Below are 20,992 nucleotides of genomic sequence, written 5' to 3' on the forward strand. Positions count from 1 at the left end.
TGCATGAACATCGAAAATACAGGAAGCACAGTACTTTTTTCTTTTATTTTTTGTGGGAGTTGTTAGCGAGAAAAAAATACCATGAATGTTTGATGTCACGTGTAAAGTTTGTTGTCATTCTCAAAAACTGGATGAATGAAGTACTGGTATTCTCTCGTTAAGGGGTGTACTTCTTTTTCATCGCCACCCCTTTCATAGGTAGGTGTATACAACGTAATCTGTGTGATACTTCAGGGTATGCGCTATCTCCATTCTGAATTTCATCCGAATCCGTCCAGTAGTTTCAGCGTGAATGAATAACAAACGTATTAAGTATAATATATATATATATCACACACACACAAACTTTCTTATTGGTAATACGAGTATATGTAAGATATAAATAAGACATCCTGCTATCTTCTCTTCTCTCGTAGTAATTGATTTTTTAAAAAATCGTGGCAGTCTCGGCGCTTAATAAACATGCACACTGGAAAAATCGTTGAGATTTAGCATACAACATTTTCGTGAAACTGCAGACAGGGAATCTAGAGATTAAGCATTCTTTATAAAGAACACCCGTTCTTGCCCAAATCTTGATGATGGCAGCAGGTAGCCGCCATTGGTGGACAGGAGCAGCAACAAGAAGTAGAGAGAGAATCTCAGATTTTGCGGGGAAGTGTGCGTCTGCCGCCGCTGCTGCGTAGCGCGGAATGCCGCTTTCTAAATGGGTATTGGGATCCAGCCGCAGCTACCAAACTCCTGACTCAGAGCCGGCGTCGATACTTGTGCGGCGTCCAGCTGGCGCGCTGGTCGACCGATTAAAGCCGTCTGTCGCAAGTGAGTTCGGTGTCTCGCTATTGTGACATGCCCCGCAGTCCTGCAGGATGATTGCCGTTGGCTCGTCTTCCTTAGCGCCATACTTCTATGATTTCATAATCGGCATCTGTACGGGTTGCGACATATGGTCTCAAAAAATGAGATTTAATCAAAATAGCGACGTATTTAACCTATTAACTCCTTCCATACGTAACGAAAAATGAACTTCGGCTCTGTAACTCAGTAAACACTGACAAAGGAACGTTTTCTGACTGGGAAGAAATCAGGAATGGGGTTCCACGTGGTTCACTTTTGGGCACAACATTGTTTTTTTTGTTTTATATATATATATATATATATATATATATATATATATATATATATATATATATACCTTCTTTCCATTTCAAAGACATCGATCAGAATTATTTCTTTTTCGGGTGACATAGCAGTGATGATCAATTGGGATCGACAAACTACTGCTACAGTTTGTCTCAAAGAGTTACTGACTGCTATTAAAAGTTAATAAGGATCTTACAACGTTCGGAATTTTTTGTGGGACTTGAATTCAGCGACGCTTGTTGAAGACTCATTTCAGTACTTTTTGTAGTTGGCTGCCATTTTAACTCGTAAAAAAAAAAATCCTACAAGTTAACATTGGTTAGCTATAGGATTATATTCTGCCATACCGCATATCATCCTGTATACGACCGTTTAATGACTGAAATACTTTAACTACATCGTGCCAGTTCATTTACTCCCTCATGACGTTTGTTGTAGATAATCGAAAATAGCTCAGAACGAGCAACATTTTGCGGGGTTGACTTAATAGAATAAACCCTCTTTATATTTCCTTTTAATTGACTTAAGTTCTCAAAAAAAAAAAAAAAAAAAAAAGGTCACTCGTCTAACGACATAAAATGCGCGATGTATAGCGTAGCTGAATTGGAAAGCGAGCTGAAAACCTTCTTTCTGTTCAACGCTATCAATTGCAAAGATGAATTTTAATCTAGAAACATAGAAGTAAACACAGTAATACCTCTTCTCTCACGACGTCTCGTTTTATGTATATAGTTTGAAACTCCTGTTTTTTTTCCTACGAGTATTTAACTATACTAATCTGACATACTGGTTTTCAAAACTAACGTTGATATCTATTTCAACGGACGTGGGAATCCCATTAATGAATAACGTACTGCGGTTCTCAATCTAATAACTACCAAGTTGACATACGACCTGTAGTGGAATATAGAAAACTGCCTATGAATGGAATAAAACTGGTTGATTGAGGTAAATTGTTCATCTACTTATTTTGTAGTCCATTTTCACTTACTTTTATTATCTTGGCTAATATATGTTTACTAGGTTAGCTCCCGCTGTTTCGCTCGCGTAGACTGTATGGTCTGCAGATATATTATTTAATCGAATTTTTATATTGTCCACAAATTGCAACGCCTTCTAAGCTTTTCACGCTAATTAAGGCCATATAAGCATGGTCTTTTCCGAATGTACCCCTGGCCAGAAAGCTTTGTGGTAGCTGGAGACCAAAGTTTTTATCAAACAATGTCTTTTGCGTTCTTGCGAGGATACTTCCATAGCAACTTTCATCTCCTAAAATACATTTCTTTATATCCAACGGAGAAGCGAAATACCTTTTTTTATAAATTTAGCTTTAAAATTTTTTGTGATGTAACGAAATATTTTCTTGAAAATTTTCATCCCCTATTGCACTCCCTTAGGGGTTGAATTTCCAAAAAAAAAAACAAAAAAATTGAAACAGGTACTTTTTCATCTCTTCAACAAGCCAAACATTAGTATTCAGATATCTAGCTTTAAAGATGCTTTCGCAATGATATACTATCAGAAAACGTTTCACCCTCTATTTTATCCTCGTAAGGGTTGAATTTCCAAAAACAGTGACATGCGTATGTTCTATTTCTAACAGAGAAGCCAAATACAAATTTCCATATATTTAGCTTCCATAAAAACTTTCATCCTCCGGTTCACCCCCGTAGGGGTTGAATTTTCAAACACAGTGAAACACGTAGGCTGTTTTTTTATTTGTAATTGAGAAGCGAAATGTGTATGCTCATAGATTGAGCTTTAAAAATGCTTTCACAATAAAATGTTTTCATAAAAAATTTCATCCGCTATTTCACACCCTTAGGGGCTCAATTTCGAAAAACACACACATTTTTTTGTTTGTAACCGAGAAGTTAAATACCTGTGTTCATAGACGTAGCTTTAAAAATACGTTAGTAGTTCTTTAATAATGACATGTTTTCAAAAAAAAGCTTTCACCCTCTGTTTCACCCATATAGGGTTACATTTCCAAAAATGCTGAAACACGAATTTCCTTATTTTTGACGAAGAATTCAAATACCAATTTTCATATGTCCAGCTTCAAAGTTGTGTTTTAGTGAATTTTTTTTCATGCCCTTCATCCCATATTTCACCCACTTAGGGTTGGAATTTCGAAGAATCTCTTCAGAAACGTCGCCTACAGTATTAGATTCACACCTTCTACAAATTTCAAGTTTCTATTCTTAGTAGTTTCGCGTAGGCGACGATGAGTCAGTAAGTCTGTCAGGACATTACTTTTTATTTAAAGAGATTACGCAAGTTTCATCTCCCAAACGGAACATGACGCGACGACATTGTAAGTGCTCCGAAAGTGCAAAGCTCGATGGCAGACGGTGGCGCTCTGTCCTTGAACTTAGGCCTGTTTGCTGGTAATGAACGCACTGTAGGTCAGACTTGCAAGATCAGGGTTGCAGGAAACCATGCACGACATTGATTACGCGAATAGCAAACAGCTCGTGTCGTCGATATCTTAACTGACTTGCATAATACACAAAGGAATGTGTTTCGTAATGGATCAGGACATTGCAGTCTGGCAGCATAAAAAACAACACTAGTATTTTTTCAGCTGCTTGTAGGTGTAGAAACGAAAATTCATTTTTTTTCTGGTGTTTTTCTGTGCGTCTAGTCGCTGGTGCGTCACGGAGCAATGCTCTAGAATGTTGTCTTACATGCATTTAAAGTACACTGAGAATAGTTTTTCTGTAGTTCCATAGCAAATCTTCCAGGTATAAATATAGAGAATTTACTTAATCCAAGAAATTCTGGTATGAGTTAATGACTCGCATCTATGAAACGCGGGATGTCTGAATTCAGATCCTGCCCCATGTCGTCTACAGTGCTGGCTTTTCGCAGTCAGCGAGAGATTTGTTTCCCAGCACATATTTCACGAATAGCGTTGCAACAAAGTAAGCGCGTTTCCCATAAAACGCTACCGAGTGTAATGACGCCGTTGTCAATCAAATGGTTCAAATGGCTCTGAGCACTATGGGACTTAACTACTGTGGTCATCAGTCCCCTAGAACTTAGAACTACTTAAACCTAACTAACCTAAGGACATCACACACATCCATGCCCGAGGCAGGATTCGAACCTGCGACGTAGCAGTCGCGCGGTTCCGGACTGCGCGCCTAGAACCGCTAGACAACGGCGGCCGGCGTTGTCAATCACTAGTATTCTTTTGGAGTAGATCTGGCTACAGCCAAATGTGATGGGTTCTTTGAAAAGAACACTGCTGATTGTCTCCCCCAATCAGAACTTGTTCCCAATCTTTAATGAGTTCCTTTTTGACGGGACATAAAACCATTATCTTGGTTCTTTCTAAAAAGATAACAGGACCATTTCAGTATGTTGCAAATGCAAGCAACCTACATGTGTGACAAAGCGAGGAATGCCTGTAAGCCTCCAGATGTTGCAGAGTATATTGTGCTGCGAAATAATTGTTAAGAGAAAAGATCGATACTGTGCTCCGTTTCCGAGTTAATTAGCAGTGAAGTTGCCCGATCAGGCCGTCGCGAGCGCAAATACAAGCGGCACGCCAGAGACGTTGTCCCCAAACGCGTTCGCCTTTTGGTTTACCAAAACCAAACGAGAGAGCGATACAGATATTGAACATCAAATAGTGGTAAGGATCGAACCCGAGCCAAAGGCTGAGCAGTGTCGTGCACCATTATAAAAGTCGTGAGAACAACTGACGCTAATTATATCTGGCTTGAATTCGTGCGCGCGACGATCTGATTGACTGTCAGTAATAGTCAACTGTGAAACGACGAAACGTATCGAATTTTTCTTCTTAACAATTATTTCCCAGTACAACCTACCTTTCAACACCATTACAAGCTTTTCAGGCTGTTTCCGCCTTGTACACTTCCACAACATTGTCACACGACGCAGGGACGTACGTTGTCGGAATTTGGACAGAAATATATACCGTAATGCTCAACGCCTTTCTTGTAGCGTGTGGCACAGGAATTGGATGTTAGTGACCGTCACGTTTTTGCAGTTACTACATGAAGCTGTGAAGAAACACGTCTTTGGATCTTCCCTGTTTCATCTATCATTCTTTCTGACAATGATACCAGACTGACAAACAGTATTAAAGCACTGGTCGGAAGAGGGGTTTGTAAATTACCTTCTGCTGGCTCGCCAAATCTCACTCCTAGTTTACTACTTTCTGCTGCTATTAATATTATTGTATACTCGTCTGAGAAGAAATCCGTGTCTTCTTTCTATTTCGCTTCACTGACCCCGAATATATCTAGATTGAGCCTTTGTATTTTCGTTATGACAGTTTCTAGCTTCCCTTCCACATCCCAACTTCTGACATTACACGCTCCGTCTCGTTCAGTGTCACCCTTTTCTTTGTTATTCAATCTTTCACTCGTGGTTATTCATCCCTTGGCAGTGTCCTCCCGGAGATCTTAATTAGGGACTAGTCTGGAATCTTTTGCCAAGGGAGAGATCATCGTGACACTTTTTCAGTTAAAGGCCACATGTCCTTTAGGTACACATTGGGTGTCATTAATGCAATGGTTTCTATCGCCTTCTGCACCCTCATGCTGCTCGTCATGACTGATTGTCCGCCTTTTAGTGATTTTTTCTCGTTCCAACGGCCACAGGATGACCCGAACCCCTGTCCGCTTCACCGCCCATTTTGACGAGGCTCTCGGCAGAATGAGGCTGACTGCGTATGCCAGAAATCTTCGATCGCCACTAATGATAATTTTTATTCCACTTTAGACTGTGGCTCGTATCGAACCCGAGGATAGTTAGATCAGTAGTCAAAGACACTTTCCAAAACCACGTGTATTGCGATAAAATCGCAGAAATACCCATTTCTGTATGATCAAACGATTGCAAAACAGGCACCGGAAGCAATAACATGCAAGTATCTGGGAGTAAGCGTAAGTAGCGAATTAAGGTAGAACGACCATATAAAAGTAATAACAGGTAAGACCGATGTAGGACTGAGATTCAAAGGAGGTAGCTTACAAAACCCTCATTCGACAAATAAAAGATTATAAATCAGTGAAGAGATTTCATAAATTCACTGTAGTGACCTTAATTTGTCATATTGTCACAAATCTCAGCACTCCTACTGAAAAAGTTTTATATTGTTGTGGCCGTATTTCAGATTTCTGCCACGAAAGCGCAGCTGTGAGCAGTTAGGCAAGATGGCGACAGGTGCCGAGAAAGCGTTATGTTGTGCTTGAAATGCGTTCTTATCAGTCTGCTGTAACAGGGGAACGACACTTCAGAACGAAGTCCAGCAATAACTTCAAACTCTATTTGGCGACGGCATTCGCAGTTTAAAGTTTCAGTGGTCGGCCTGCACTGAGTGTAGAAACGGTTGACCGAACCCGGGCGAATTTCGCACGTTGCCCACAGAGACTAACAGAGCTAGCAGAAAGCTGAACACACCTGACCGATTGGAACATCTTACGGAAACGACTAAAGTTGAAGCCTTACCGCTTGCAACTGCTACAAGCCTTTTCTTCCTGTGAGAGACTCAGACACTGAATTTCTGGCGCAGTTGCAACCTCGTAACATTGTTTTGTGAAAGGTACAGTGAACAGGCACAATGAAGCTGGTGGACAGAGAATCCCCACGCTATCGTGCAGCACATTCGATGTACACAAAAAGTTAATGTGTTTTGTGCAGTCTCACGATTTAAAGTTTACGGTCCCTTTCTCTTCTGCGAAAAGAACGTTACAGAACAAGTGTATCTCAACATGTTAGAAAATTCAATCTTCGTTGATCCATTATGGACCATGGGACAACCTCTGGCATGTATTTCTTGATGAAATAATTTACCAATGTATGTATTGTATAAATTTATTTCATGAACTTCTTATGTGTCGCCTGGCCACCAAGAGCTGTTGCATAACGATTTGATTCACGGATCCAGTTATATGGCTCCTTCCGTGTATAGCGATTTTACGACTATGACGTGTGGGGCCTGAAGATGGCATCAATGTAATACCGAAACTGGTAGCACATAAGAAGTTCATAAAATAAATGTCTACAATACATACGGCTGTTGGTAAATTATTGCATCAAGAAATAAAATTGGTTCATGCTGCAACTGGAAACCGACAGTGTGGACTTTATCTACGAATAGGTTAATGCTCCATCCTTTCGTCAATTCTCAAACAGGAAGTTGAGAATCCGATGAATCGGTCGTGGTGGAGTTGATGACCAGCCGTTCGTGTCATGGCCTCCACACTCTGCCGACCAAACCCCATACGATTGTTTTATGTGGGGTAGTGAGAAAGATTCAGTGTTTACGCCTTCTCCACCAACAGACCTGCCACACCTGCGAGCTCGCATCAACAGTGGTTTTGAACAGAATGATAGGGGCATGCTGCGGCGAACACGGTAAGAATGTGATTATGGACTCGATATGTGCAGAATCACTAGCGGATCACATATCGAACAGTTGCAATACGTTTAAAAATTGGCTAGATGCGAGTAGGTCTTGCTCTTTGAGGGTGCCGTACAATCTAAATTACGTATTATAAAGGCAGCGCATCCATTCTATGAATCGAGACTCTCGACGATTTTGTGCCTATTATCAGATTGGCACTGGCAAGACATTGGTCCTGGGAATACCAAGACTTTCGAGAATATTTTAACTTTAAAGTCGGATAACAAGTAAAAAATAATAATTATTTTATGTGTGATATAATGAATCGTTTTAATTTTTTTTCTTTTCTTGTGCTGTGGAACTTTGGTTGCTTCCCGCCAAATTTCATGATTCTAGGTCAACGGGAAGCACCCTACGAGTTTTGATGAGTGAGTTTGCGCGTATGAAAATAAGTGACATAAATTACCGTATGTTTTGATTGCGTCAACTCAGAAGGTTACATTTATTACACCAGCAAGGAATTGTAAACCTTACTATCATATATAAATTTCAACTTCGATGCGTTCCCGTTGCAGAGAAAGAGTTTTTAACAGACGGACGGACGAACGACAGAGTCAGCCTATAAGCATTCCGTTTTTACCGATTGCGGCACGAAATCCTAAACATTTGTTTTGAGCTTTTATGTGTGTGTGTGCAAAGCCCCGTGACAATATGTCAAATAATATAGCTACAGCAAACCTGTAAAATCGCTTCAGTCATTTATTATAATCTAGTACTTGAATATTGCCGGCCGAAGTGGCCGCGCGGTTCTGGCGCTGCAGTCTGGAACCGCGAGCCCGCTACGGTTGCAGGTTCGAATCCTGCCTCGGGCATGGATGTGTGTGATGTCCTTAGGTTAGTTAGGTTTAACTAGTTCTAAGTTCTAGGGGACTAATGACCTCAGCAGTTGAGTCCCATAGTGCTCAGAGCCATTTGAACCATTTGAACTTGAATATTGCTGGTCAGTCTTTCATTCCTAGTAGACAGGACTGATAGAGATCGAGAAGGTACAAAGAAGAACAACGCGTTTTGTCATAGGTTTATTTACTAATCGGGAAAGCGTGAAGGAGATGCTCAGCCAACTATAGTGGTAGACGCTGCAGGAGAGGCGTTGTGAATCACGGTGCGATTTATTGTTAAAATTCCGGGACTGTACATTGTAGAAGAGTCAACCAGCTCTAATGGCTTTTTTTTCCCTAAGTGTATTTCGCGGAAACACCATGAAGGGAAAAATGGAGAGATTCGAGCTCACTCGATGGTGGGGGATGGGGGGGGGGGGGGGGGTAGGGAGCGACTTACCAACAACGGCTCTTCCCGCGGACCCTTCGCGACTGCTGGAAAGGGAGAAGTGGAGGTGATGGTGAACGCACCCTCCGCCAGACACCGTAAAGTGACTCGCAGAGTGTAGGTATGAAGGCGCCCTTTAGTGCCCTGCGCCGTGTCGGCGGGGTGCCACCCCGGACGCGGTCGTGCCCTGTGGCAGGCGGAGTATTTCGGGCAGGAGCAGTTGCCACCCGGATGCCCCGATGCTCGCCGCCTGCTCGAGTGTTTGCACTCGTGTCGATAAGCGCCAGACTTTTAATGTCAACAGCGCGCCTGTTGGTAGATCCCAAGTTCACGGATAGTGCTCGCCTCCCGCATCTTGTGCCGCTTTTCCTGCTGGCAGCCCGTGCCTTCCGTAAACTTTAGAACTCGCTACCCTGTCTAAACACTGCCGCTATACTAGGTCTGTGTCTGTATTGTACAATTAATCGTTCAGTGCTAGCGCTTGAAAGCTTCAATTGAAACTGAAATTTCCTCGTCTGCACCGAATATAGTGTGTCCTAACTCTAAAATTAAAATTTTGCAGGGTTAGTTGGATTCTAACCGAGCACGCTGAGATGGAAAAAAAGTGTGCTGTTGTTCTAGTCACCAAAAGCGAAGACCGATTTGATGCATCTTCTTACGCTTGTCTATCCTGTGCAAGCCTCATCATCTCGGAGTAACTGCTGCAACCGACATGCATTTGAACCTGCTGGCCTTGCTTTACGTTTTTCCACTACTTCATCCCCCCTCCCCCCACCTTCCGCCCATTATCAAATGAACTATTATTTCAGTATGCGCTGTATCAATAGATAGGGAAAATTTGCCTTACAGTTCTGTTGTTCGCAGTTATGTTCAGAACCTTTCCATTATTTACTCGTATTTATCCGTATAATTTTCAGCATACGTTTGTAATACATTTCAAAAGTATCGGCTATCTTATCGTCTGTGCTGTTCCTATGTCGTTCACGTTTCACTCCAATACAGGGTGTCCCAGGAGGATGGATGGTCAAGGATATGAGAGGGGAAACCCTCAAACCAAGAAAGTCTAGTAACACGGATTCTAAAGTGCATACTTTAAGAGATATGGCAACTCATCTTCGCTGCTGTAAAACACGCCACTTCCACTGAACACGAGCTTATAGATCTTAAGGTAGGCCGGTCCATTCGCCGAACATCCTCTCGTTGCAAGTGTTCTTCCACCTGCGCTGTTATGCGGTCACTCACTGCCACCCACAAAATGAAGTCAGGACCGTCCAATGTATCCCTGAAAAGACGCAGATGAGGATGGAATCCATTGTCGAGTAACGTTGACCAGTGAGTTTACCGTGTTCAAGGATTTATAACACCTGGACCACCAAAAGCCTGGCTCACCAAAGCGATCAAGTTCGACAGTGGTGGACGTATCCTCATATGGCGAGATTTGGAACATGCAGTACATCTAGATACATAGTCTCTCTCTCTCTCTCTCTCTCTCTCTCTCTCTCTCTCTCCCCCCCCCCCCCTCCCTCTCTCCCCCTCTTTTTTTTTTTTTTTTTTTTTTTATTTACACAAAGACATACTTAGGATTGCGTGTCATGCACAGTGTCCTCCGACCGGAAGTTCACTGTGGCAACGCCTAATATGAGTTCATCACAGCTGTTTCGATGCTGTAACTGCGCTTCAGATCCCGTACATTTCACACATGTTTCAAAGCCAGCACTTGAGCCGTCACAGTTGTGACCTTCAGAACAGTACCTGTGTTTGAACTTCTGCTCCGGAAATATGTGTGGCTTGTCTGGTGCTAAAAGTGATCCCCTCTGAGCCCGAAGTGTGCCACATACCGCGCTACTTCCGGCTTGCCGGAGGTCAATTCCCACCTTTCTTTCCAAAAATGAGGGCGTCTGGTGGTGACACTGCACGAGACGAGCGGCAATCGTGCGTCGCTGCAGACTGCTTTCCCTGTAAATGTTGCAACCTACATAGTGAGTAACAGCCGCATGCCGCCTCCTTAAGGTGAGTGGAGATTTATTTCATCGTGGAAGCAGCGTGCGCATAAATGGCTGATAATGACCAAGCCACGACACATACACCGTCATAATAATCGTACGATACGACTTGGGGTAAACTTAGGTCATGTGTTAAACTTGCATACTTTCGTCTATGAAGCGAAATCCATTCACTTTGAAAACATCCTGAATTATAATCGAATACCTTCGTGTCCTTTTGGTTTCGTAGGCTATCGAACATTGTAACTGGCGGTTAACTTACAGAGTAAGGATTTCCAGACTTCACCATCTTGCTCAGTGCTGACAATACATGTACGAATTTTGCGTCGTGCTGATCAACTACTATGTATGGTAGAAACGTTTCACACACAAATAATAAAGATTCGTGGAAGCACTTTTTTACAGTCACTCATATTCACAGATGGTGGGTCTACTTATTTGTAGCAAATAGTGTGAAATTAAATTAGGACCGTTCTGATAAAAATATTTGATGTGTAAAAGAAGAATGACATTTAAAATATTTATCAAACTTTTATATCACAAATAATACAAACCACTTCTGCAAAAGCGTAATAAACTGAACATGGAGTATGGTGAGTTAGTTCAAAATGCATAAGAGAATAACTTTATTTGTATCAGTACGTGTTTTATTTACTTGTACACGTGCCACCTCAGATGTCCTTTGTAACACCCGGTTCTCGAGCAAGGACGAATAGGATGAGAATTACTTCGCTTCGCTCGGTATTTCGTAATATGAGAAGAAGAGTCCTTTGACAACCAGGCGAAACAAATTTGAACCCATTGTAAGGCGATCCTGTACTACGTCTTTAACGCCCTTTCTATAAGAAGAACCACCAAGTACATCCTATAGAATGGGTGGATGGATAGCTTCCATTGAGTTGGCAGTTGGCTTAGTAGGAAGACCGTGCTGTCAATTGAAGCAAGGAGTTGGATAGAAATTATGGTGTGTGGCATGGTCCCCCCCCCCCCCCCTCTCTCTCTCTCTCTCTCTCTCTCTCTCTCTCTCTCTCATTTATGTATAAGAGAGTTCCTCTGATGAAAGCGACTTGGAAGATTATACTTGTGTGACGCCCACATAGTAAATAGGCCAAAGGATGGTTTGTGTTGCTTTGAGTACTGGGCACACATCCGATACGTTCATAGTCCACAGGTCATAGGTTGAACAGACACAGTCCACTCATTGTGCTGCTTCTACGAAGTTAAGCGCCGTGCGTACAAAGAAAACAAAGATAGGTTCAGGTTTCTCCATTCGTGCTCCTTGGATTCGCACTTACATTCCATAGTTCTCCAAGCATAAAGAAACCACAATTTTATTTTTCTTAGTGTCTCTGAATCTTATAATTGGTTATATGGGCCAATGCCTGAACCCAGTCTAAATAAAATGAATATGTAAATTTCGTAGATAGGGCAACACTACTGTTCTCTGAAGACAGCCAACGCTGATTATTTCCGTGATGCAATTCTTATTCTGTCGTCCATGTCAGTAATCAGTTAAAAAACCCTGTAAAACGTTTTGTGCGCATTTTATGACCAAAAACCGTTACCTTCCAATGTACGCCCATTTAGTCCATCTTGAGCACGGGGGAAGCCATGTCTGCACCGATATTGTAGCAGTTTCATTCTACCTTTAACATTCAGGGAATGAAAATTTATGAAACGCTGTTAGCCTTGATCAGCTTATACATGCCTATATTTGTTGTGAATGTACTTCGTAATTATTAGAATGGCGGATAGGGAAGCGTCGTCCGTCCACAGAGTATTTTTCAAAGCCAGACTCTGTATTGACAGACACCATCGCATACTCTACTCTATACAGGTCCGACACCGAGGTAAAACGAAAAAAAGTGGTCACTCAACTCATAACAAGTTCTTGGAATACGATGATTTGCATGTTTGAATACTTCCTGGAAGATTAAATCTTTGAGCTCACCAGGACTTGAGTACAGAAGCTCGCTTTTTGAATCTGGAAACTAGGGGAGATGTAGCTGTCGAAATAAAGCTTTGAGGGCGTTTCGAGAGACTTTCTGGGTAGCTCAATCTGTGGAGCATTGTCCTCCAAAGGGGAGGTTCCGGTTTTGAGTCCCGATCCGGCATCCTCATCCAGCCTGCCAAGACGTTTCAAAATAGCGCCCACTCCATGGAGGAGTTTGGGATTCAGTCTGGACAGACGCGATGTCTGTGATCCGGAACTCTATACAGTCCATCAATTGGTGTACACTGCATGGTGTCCAGCGACGGAGTCCCTTGTGTGAAAATTAAATATTTCGAAAAGACTGACAGATGACTGCGACAAAAGGTAGGTGTATTGTGAAAGCCGAAAGAATTGTGCCGAAGTTCCGAAATGGTTCGAAAATTACTAACAGTTGGCGCTGTACGCTGTGCAACTCCTACAGTGTCAGCGTGCATCATTAAACTCGTCCTATGTAAGCAGTCTTTGCAGTCTCATCACAATGTTTTCGAAGTACTCAATGACTCCGTTCCCGAGGTATTAATCAAGAAAGCGAAACACCTGTTCGGTGCGATGTGGTCTGGCACCATCTTGCATGAACCACTCGGTGCCTGGTCGATCCTCCAACGCTAGCTGTGTGGCAACGATTGGATCCAAAACTGCAACGTAACGTTCACTCGTGATCTTTTCTCGGTTGAAGAAAGGGCAATAATGTCTCTCTCATCAGGTTACCCTCCATTCAGAAATTTTATTGGCAGATCTAGATTTCAGCTAGAAACTAGCCATTCTCAGTGCTAAGAATACAACAGGTACATAGTTAGATGATGTCATAAAAAAGTTGCAATTAATTGCTTAACTCATATGGTTTGTATATGACATACCACTATCCATTTTTGATCAATGCATGTAATGTCTGTTGGTCGGGCTTCATCCACAGTTAATTGAATAATAATGTTTGCGGAAGGCGGGCTGTGTGGAGAACAAATGGTTCAATTGGCTCTGAGCACTATGGGACTTAACTTCCTACGTCGTCAGTCCCCTAGAACTTAGAACTACTTAAACCTAACTAACCTAAGGACATCACACACATCCACTCCCGAGGCAGGATTCAACACATCGGTTGGTTACACGGCGCCATCTACGTGAACTCTGCTACATACCACAGCCCAAACAGTACCTTTGGGAGAAGGCAGTGGTCTCGCTCCACGCAGTCGGAGATTTTCGGAACCCTAAAATTGGCAATTTGTTTATTCACAACCCCATTCAGATGGAAGTGTGCGTCATCTGTGAATCAGTTGCAGCCAAAATCAAACTCTTCGTTATCAGCCATTGTGAGAATCTCGTTCGGAAAGTCAACCGTTTGTTGCACACCTCGTATAGGTATGGTCTGGTGGCTTTGGATTTTGAACGGAAACATGTGTAGGCTTTGTCTCAGTATGCTCTGCGTGCTGGAACGCTTCTAACCTGTCTCTGCTGTAATTTTTTTGACGGATTTACCTGGATTTTGCTGAATAATTCCAGCAACCGTGGCGACATTTTCAGGAGTAACTGAAGTTTGCCTGGGGCCAACATTCCGCCCTATATCATAAGCACCGTTGCCTGTCCGTTGAAATTTGGCGAAGAGCTTGCGAGTGGTTTTCGCATTGAGTACTTTTGAAACATTACATTGTGTTTGTGAACAGCGCCTTATTGCCTTGGGCCTGTAGTCTAACCTGTGGTATTCGAGTATCAGAGGAACACGTTGCTCGATGGGATACGTGATCTCAACCTTTTCCTTCGGTATGCTAACCTCTTTCGGCGTTTCAACAGTGTAACTATTGAGCTGTGGCGCATTATTTAAAGGCACTACGTGTTGCGATTACTGCTGTTAGCAGTTTTTCGAATTATTTCGAAACTTCTGCGTAACTTCCGTATAAAATTCTTAACGGTTCACAATAAACATACTGTTTGTTGTCCTCGTCTATCGATCGCTGTTTTCGAGCTTTTTAACTTTGAAATCAGGGACTTCTTTCCTGGATACCCTGTATCTACAGCTACATCCATGCTCTGTTAAACACTATGAACTGAGCGGCAGAGAATACTTCCCATTTTACCAAGGATAAGGGCTTCATCCCATTCGAGTCACTATCTTGTGCGGGAAGAATGAGAAGGCCATAATTATCGCATTATTTGCGAAAGTCAAAAATAAGTAGATGTATGCAGCAGATTGCTGTGGTCGTGTGGATCAGTCACTATGATCCAGCAATACGCTGCATGCTTGTCTTCATTTCTGACTCTCGCAAATAATGCCATAATTATAACCTTCTGAAGAAAGCCACCAAGTGTCTGAAAGCGGTAAAGGAGTAAAAATTCTTTTCTGCAACTGGTTGCTGATATTTCAACAAATTGAAATACAAGGACATCATACATTACACTATGAGACCAAGACCCAGATGAGTACAAATAGAAATACTGTTGCTGAAGGTGGATAAACTAAAAAGATTTCTGCAGTGACGCAGAGGATTTACTGTTCAGTAAGTTAGATAGATAAATTTCAGATCCCAATCACACGTAACTTCCATGTAGGTTCATAAGCAACTTGTGAAGTTACCTACAGGAAGAGGGACGCTACGCTTCCGAATCTGTTTTACAAAAAATTGAATCAAGTTTACAGATTTCCTTTACCATTTCTCGTATACACTGTTGTAACGAAACTTCTTTGTTACGTTACGTGGGGAGGCAGTGAAATTTTGCTGGGGCGAAATTTGTAACATCGGAAAGAGATTATTTAATTTAACCACTAAAACCGGAAAAATTATTCCTGTGTTCCATAGACATTCAAGAAACGTGTGATCGTGGGGGTGTTTCTTACTGACCACATTGGCCTTCACCACTCAAAGACTTACTTTGAGACGAATGTAAATGTTTACTGCTAGAACAGTTTCCAAAACATTACACTTCAGTAATTAGTCCTGCAGTGACACACATATATAGTTCAGTTGATTTCTTATTCGTATCTTAGTTCGGTGTAACTCGAAGTAATCTGCTTCCTGCCGCCACTGCTGTTGTTATTGCTGAAATAATCGTTGCCTCGGTCCATTTCATCCGCTAACTGGATCAAGTTGTGTGAATTCTATGAAATAATCCAGGTACCAAATCGTTTTAAATTGGTTTATTTATAACAAACTGCACCACTTCTTAGTGGGAGCCCACTCCACATAACAGGCTATATAGTCACAATACTGTATTACAACAATTAGGTTATTGCACAGACGTACAATACAGTGGTTGCGTCTCAAAACTGTGTCCAACTGACCCCTCTTCAGCCTTGTGCTCCTACTATTTATGTGTTTCTTAACAATCAAGTCAACAAAGCTAGGCGCTACAGTCTGGAGCCGAGCGAAACCTACGGTCGCAGGTTCGAATCCTGCCTCGGGCATGGATGTGTGTGATGCCCTTAGGTTAATTAGGTTTAAGTAGTTCTAAGTTCTAGGGGACTGATGACCACAGATGTTAAGTCCCATAGTGCTCAGAGCCATTTGAACCATTTGAACCAAAAATGGCTGTTTTATTTCACTGTTCGTGAATTACAACAAATTTTCTTTCCATAGTCCTTGGCGTTATAGATACATTTCGTGACTGATTCGCTTGCAGATTAATTATTTCACCCTAAGAATTTAAGAAAATGAAAAATAAAACTTTTTTTTACAAGGGACGTTTCATTGGTTTTCCATCCGGTGCGGGAGTAGTTTCACATGTTTACTGTTATTCACAAGGAAAGAAATTGAAATTGTTTTCCTGTGTGCTAATGACACATATGAGGCACTATAACAGCCCCTTTCTTTCCTCGTTGTTGCAGGAGAAGAATTCGTTCCTGAATTACAACGTGTCCTGCATCCTGACGCTGCCGCCGTACCAACGACAAGGCTATGGCCGCCTGCTGATCGACTTCAGTGAGTACCTTACCGCCAGATTACTGTGCTTTCTGCCCTTTGATCGTATATTAACAGGTATTGACCCGCTGCTCAAATCCGCCCGCTGAAAAATAATGCAAGGTCTGCTTCTGAGGGGCGGGATGGCGTGCCTCGCCGGAAACCCTGACGAGATACATTTACCTTGAGGCGAAATAAACTGTTCTCGTGGCGGTCACGTGTCAGCTCGAAAGCAGCCGATCAGTTGTGTGTATACATATCCATAGATTGTGCAGAAAGAGGACGTCGACATATTTAGACTGCGGCGGTAGCACGCTTTGGATATCCGTCTTTATCGTTCTCTGGAATACATAATTTGGAGTTTTGAAGTTACCAGGGGTAGAATGCAGGGTACGATATGGAGCGTCCCCCGCGCTGCGAGTTTCCAGTGTAGAGCGCGTGGCGTGAGACAGAGATAGGGCGACATTTGACGACGTCGCAATGTTCTGGGTGCTTCGAAAAGATTCTTTCTGTTTTCTAACAAATTTCTCCCGTTCATGAAAGCTTCCGTGTCATTCCCAGTCTCCGTATTATTAGTCTCCTCTACCTCGGAAATGGTCACTTATTTGCTACTCAAACAGCAAAACTTATTTACTATTTTGCATTGAACACATGGCGTGTCGTGGGGCGAACACTCTGTTTTTAAAATAATTGAAAAGCCACGATCGCTTCAATCGTTTATTAGATGATGGTTTCAGCACTCTGAAGGTGCCATCATCAGATCTGTGAAGGTATAACACAACAGATTTGAGGGAGGGCTTGCATGATTTAACTATATACATTACAATTATTACTGAACCACATACCTGAAACGTGGATTAAGATTTATAAAACCATATGGACGTCATGGCATATGAGGCAGACCATCTGATAAAATCATTGTCACAACCAATAAAAAATAATAAACTGCTCTCATGGTCGTTCTTTCCATAAAATAGGAATAGGGCAGTGTTGATGCCGACCGGTGTTAGGCGAGCAGTGGTAGTTTCATCTGGTGATTTCAGTTTTATATTTTATGGAAAGAACGACCATGAGAGCCGTTTTTTGTTATTTTTTATTGGTTGTGACAATGATTTTATCTGATGGTCTGCCTCATATGCCATGAGGTCCATATGGTTTTATAAATGTTAATCCACGTTTCAGGTATGTGGTTCTGTAATAATTGTAATGTATGTAGTTAACTCATGTAAGCCCTCCCTCAAATCTGTTATGTTATACCTTCACAGATCTGATGATAGCACCTTCAGAGTGCTGAAACTGGTCATCTAATAAACGATTGAAACGATCGTGGCTTTTCAATTATTTTAAATCATTTACTATTATTACTGTCTCATTTCTTGATCTAATTTCCTGAGCATCACATGATACCATTTGAGTGTATTCCATTTGTCGTTACCCGACATCCATCGCAACATACTGTGTCAGAAGCTCACGCTCAGATCAAAAGTGATGCAGGATTTTAGATCATCCGTTTCTTGATACACAAGCGGCTGCGTACAGGAGTGTAAAGGCGACGGGATGAAGCTGACAGTTTTCAGGTGTTTCTGGTTGGAAACAGTACAGAATGACTCGGCTGTTACGATAAGGAGGCAAAGATGCTGATGGTAGGGAAATGCAATTCTGGGTTGACTTGCTGACCTTCATTTTATTGCTTCTTCGCGTATTTGCAAGAAGAGCACAGCCACTAGTTTATAAAAATATAGATGCGCCTTACTAGAACCTCCAGTTAATTACCAGAACAAACAGTTACCCCGGCCTGTAACTTTTAAGATTCGGCTATATATAATAACTTACGGCATTACAGACCAAGAACATGGAAGTGTCAGATTTTGTTGTCTAATCGAACCCGTAGGTTCAAGTACTCGTCACAATGAAAGTGTCATACAGGTGGAGAGAGGTACGACGGAAACCAATAACCCTAGTCCAGAGGCATATACAGGCAAGCTTTGTAAGTCCTTAATAGTGTACAGGCTTAAATGAAGATTATGATCACGTACATAAGATTTGCTGTATGCTGTTGGTCATCCGAGGCTGATCGTTCTGGAATTTCGCTGTTCGGTTGAACTTTGCCTTGTTTTACATTTGAAGGCACGTATATGTGGCATATAGGACTGCTTCGTTACAGATGGGTCGTGATACGTCGTTTCTTACGACCCAATCGGTTTCTCAGTGCGTAGGACCGCTTGTTGGACGGATGAAGAGGCCTTTCACTCTTACGTCTCTACCTAAGACTATTATTCATACTAACATGTTTCTTCTATTCTTCTGGCAACCCTTCAAGTTTCGGTTATTGCGCATTACCCTTGCATTACTTTTGTAGATACTCATGTGGTGTGTGTTGTTTTGGACATGACCGAAAAAAACAGACACAATTTTATTCCTGCACCCGCTAAGAATCAGGACACAAAGAAAGTGAAGTCATTAGCTGCAAGTGACCATTGATTTATATTAATGTGTCGAGTTACAAATTTGTGCCGGATCGGGATTAGAACCCGTGTCTCCGGGTTATTAGGCTGGCGCGCTGACCACTACACCATCTGGTCACAGTAGTGACCCCAACCTCACGGACTACACTAGCATCCCTCCCATCAGACGCAACTTCTCAGCTTCAACCAAACACTACTGATGTAGTGCCCGTGCTCATCAGCCTCGTTACGCACTGCATCTCCCCGATTCCCGTACGAGATCGAGCGTAATGCACGTCTGCACTGAAGGATTCAATGGCTGCCATCACCATAATTACGAGAATCGACGAGATGTCGCGAGTAATGAGGCTAATGGTCAGGGGCACTACATCAGTAGTGTTTGGTTTAAGCTGAGAAGTTGCGTGTGGTGGGAGGGATGCTAGTGTAGTCCGTGAGGGAGGGGTGACCTCTGTGCCCAGATGGCGTAGTGGTCAGCGCATCTGCCTAGTAACCAGGAGAGTGTGAAATGTGTGAAAATGAAACTGCAGGGGTAAAATTCACCAGAGATACGGCAAAATATGAGTACAGATACGTGTGAAATGTGGTTAACATGTGTGAAACATATATCCATGTGTGTAGGCAGGTAAAGCCACAGGTAAAATGCACTATCTAAACCCGGGAATCTATTTCAAGGAACATTATTTATAGTCTGGAAAGAAAATCTGTGGGAGTAAGAACGACCAGCTCCTATTGGGGCATAGGTGGTAACGTGGAGAGAGAAGCAGGATGGAGGAGATGGACACAGAGAGGGGGAATTAGGAGATGGGCACAGATAGGAAGATAAGGAGATTGACAGGTGGAGGAAAGAGGAGGGGATGGATAGTGTCAGGGGGAAGAAGAGAGCGAAAGAAGGGGGGAGTAGGAGATGAACAGAGAGAGGAGAAGGAAATTGACAAAGAAAGGGGGAGGAGATGGTCAGAGATGGGCGTGGAGGAAATGGAAAGAGTGGGGGATGGAGGAGATGGACAGGGAGACGAGTGGAGGAGATGGACAGAGAGGGGGTAAAGGAGGAGATGAACTAATAGAAGATTATAACATGTACACATATACATACATGGGCAAAACTGGGTAATCAGCTAGTGTGTAATAATACAGAAGAGGCAGTTTTCATTCATTTAAAATTCACATGTGTTGGTCAGTATGACCACGATTACTAACTGCAATTGTAATCATATAGATACCTGCCGGTGTTGTGTACGTGTTGAAGTTAAGTTTGTCATCCGACTGCGTCTTGTGAGTGCTTCATGTTTTTTGTCAGGCAAGTGTATAGTTTCTAGTGTATGTCATAGGTCGCAGGAGCATTCCTGCCGCTCAGATTCTCCTGGGTTGCGCGCAGTAAACGTATCCTAATCAGTTTCCTTTGGAACTGGCCTTCCGGAAACTATAGGCTGGGCGTATCTGCGGCTTGCCGGAGCTGACAATGAGGACGGAGGGAGGAGGCCCAATGTGGGCTGGCTGTATTTGCGGGGCCATTAGCCGCGGCCGGGTGGGGGGCGGGCGGCGACGTCGCTTTGATCTCGGGCGGCTTCTGGCCGCGACAGGCGCTGCCCGCTGCCGAGTGCTGCGTGCGCGCGCGGCAGGGGAGGGGAGGGAATCCATTCTGGCCGCGCCGGCCGATGGTGCGTGGCGCCGCTCCTAAACAAGGTACGCCACACACGTCCAAGTGCGCGGCAGGCCACTTCCGTCGCCCCCTCGTTACCATTCACATTTGTTTATTTGGAAGAGCCCCGCGAGCGGACGCGCGCGCTTGCGTG

The 20,992-nt window shown here is 42.8% G+C and overlaps 1 protein-coding gene across 1 annotated transcript in view; it reads left to right on the top strand.

The window, feature by feature from the left end:
- LOC126416188 (histone acetyltransferase KAT7) overlaps positions 1-20,992 on the top strand; it is a 596,712-nt gene that overhangs the window by 380,907 nt on the left and 194,813 nt on the right. The window contains exon 8 of the mRNA XM_050083770.1: positions 16,662-16,755. Coding sequence (XP_049939727.1) covers positions 16,662-16,755 — 94 coding nt within the window. The remainder of the gene's footprint in view (positions 1-16,661; positions 16,756-20,992) is intronic.

Source organism: Schistocerca serialis, chromosome 8 (genome assembly GCF_023864345.2).
Source record: "Schistocerca serialis cubense isolate TAMUIC-IGC-003099 chromosome 8, iqSchSeri2.2, whole genome shotgun sequence".
Lineage (NCBI taxonomy): Eukaryota > Metazoa > Arthropoda > Insecta > Orthoptera > Acrididae > Schistocerca > Schistocerca serialis.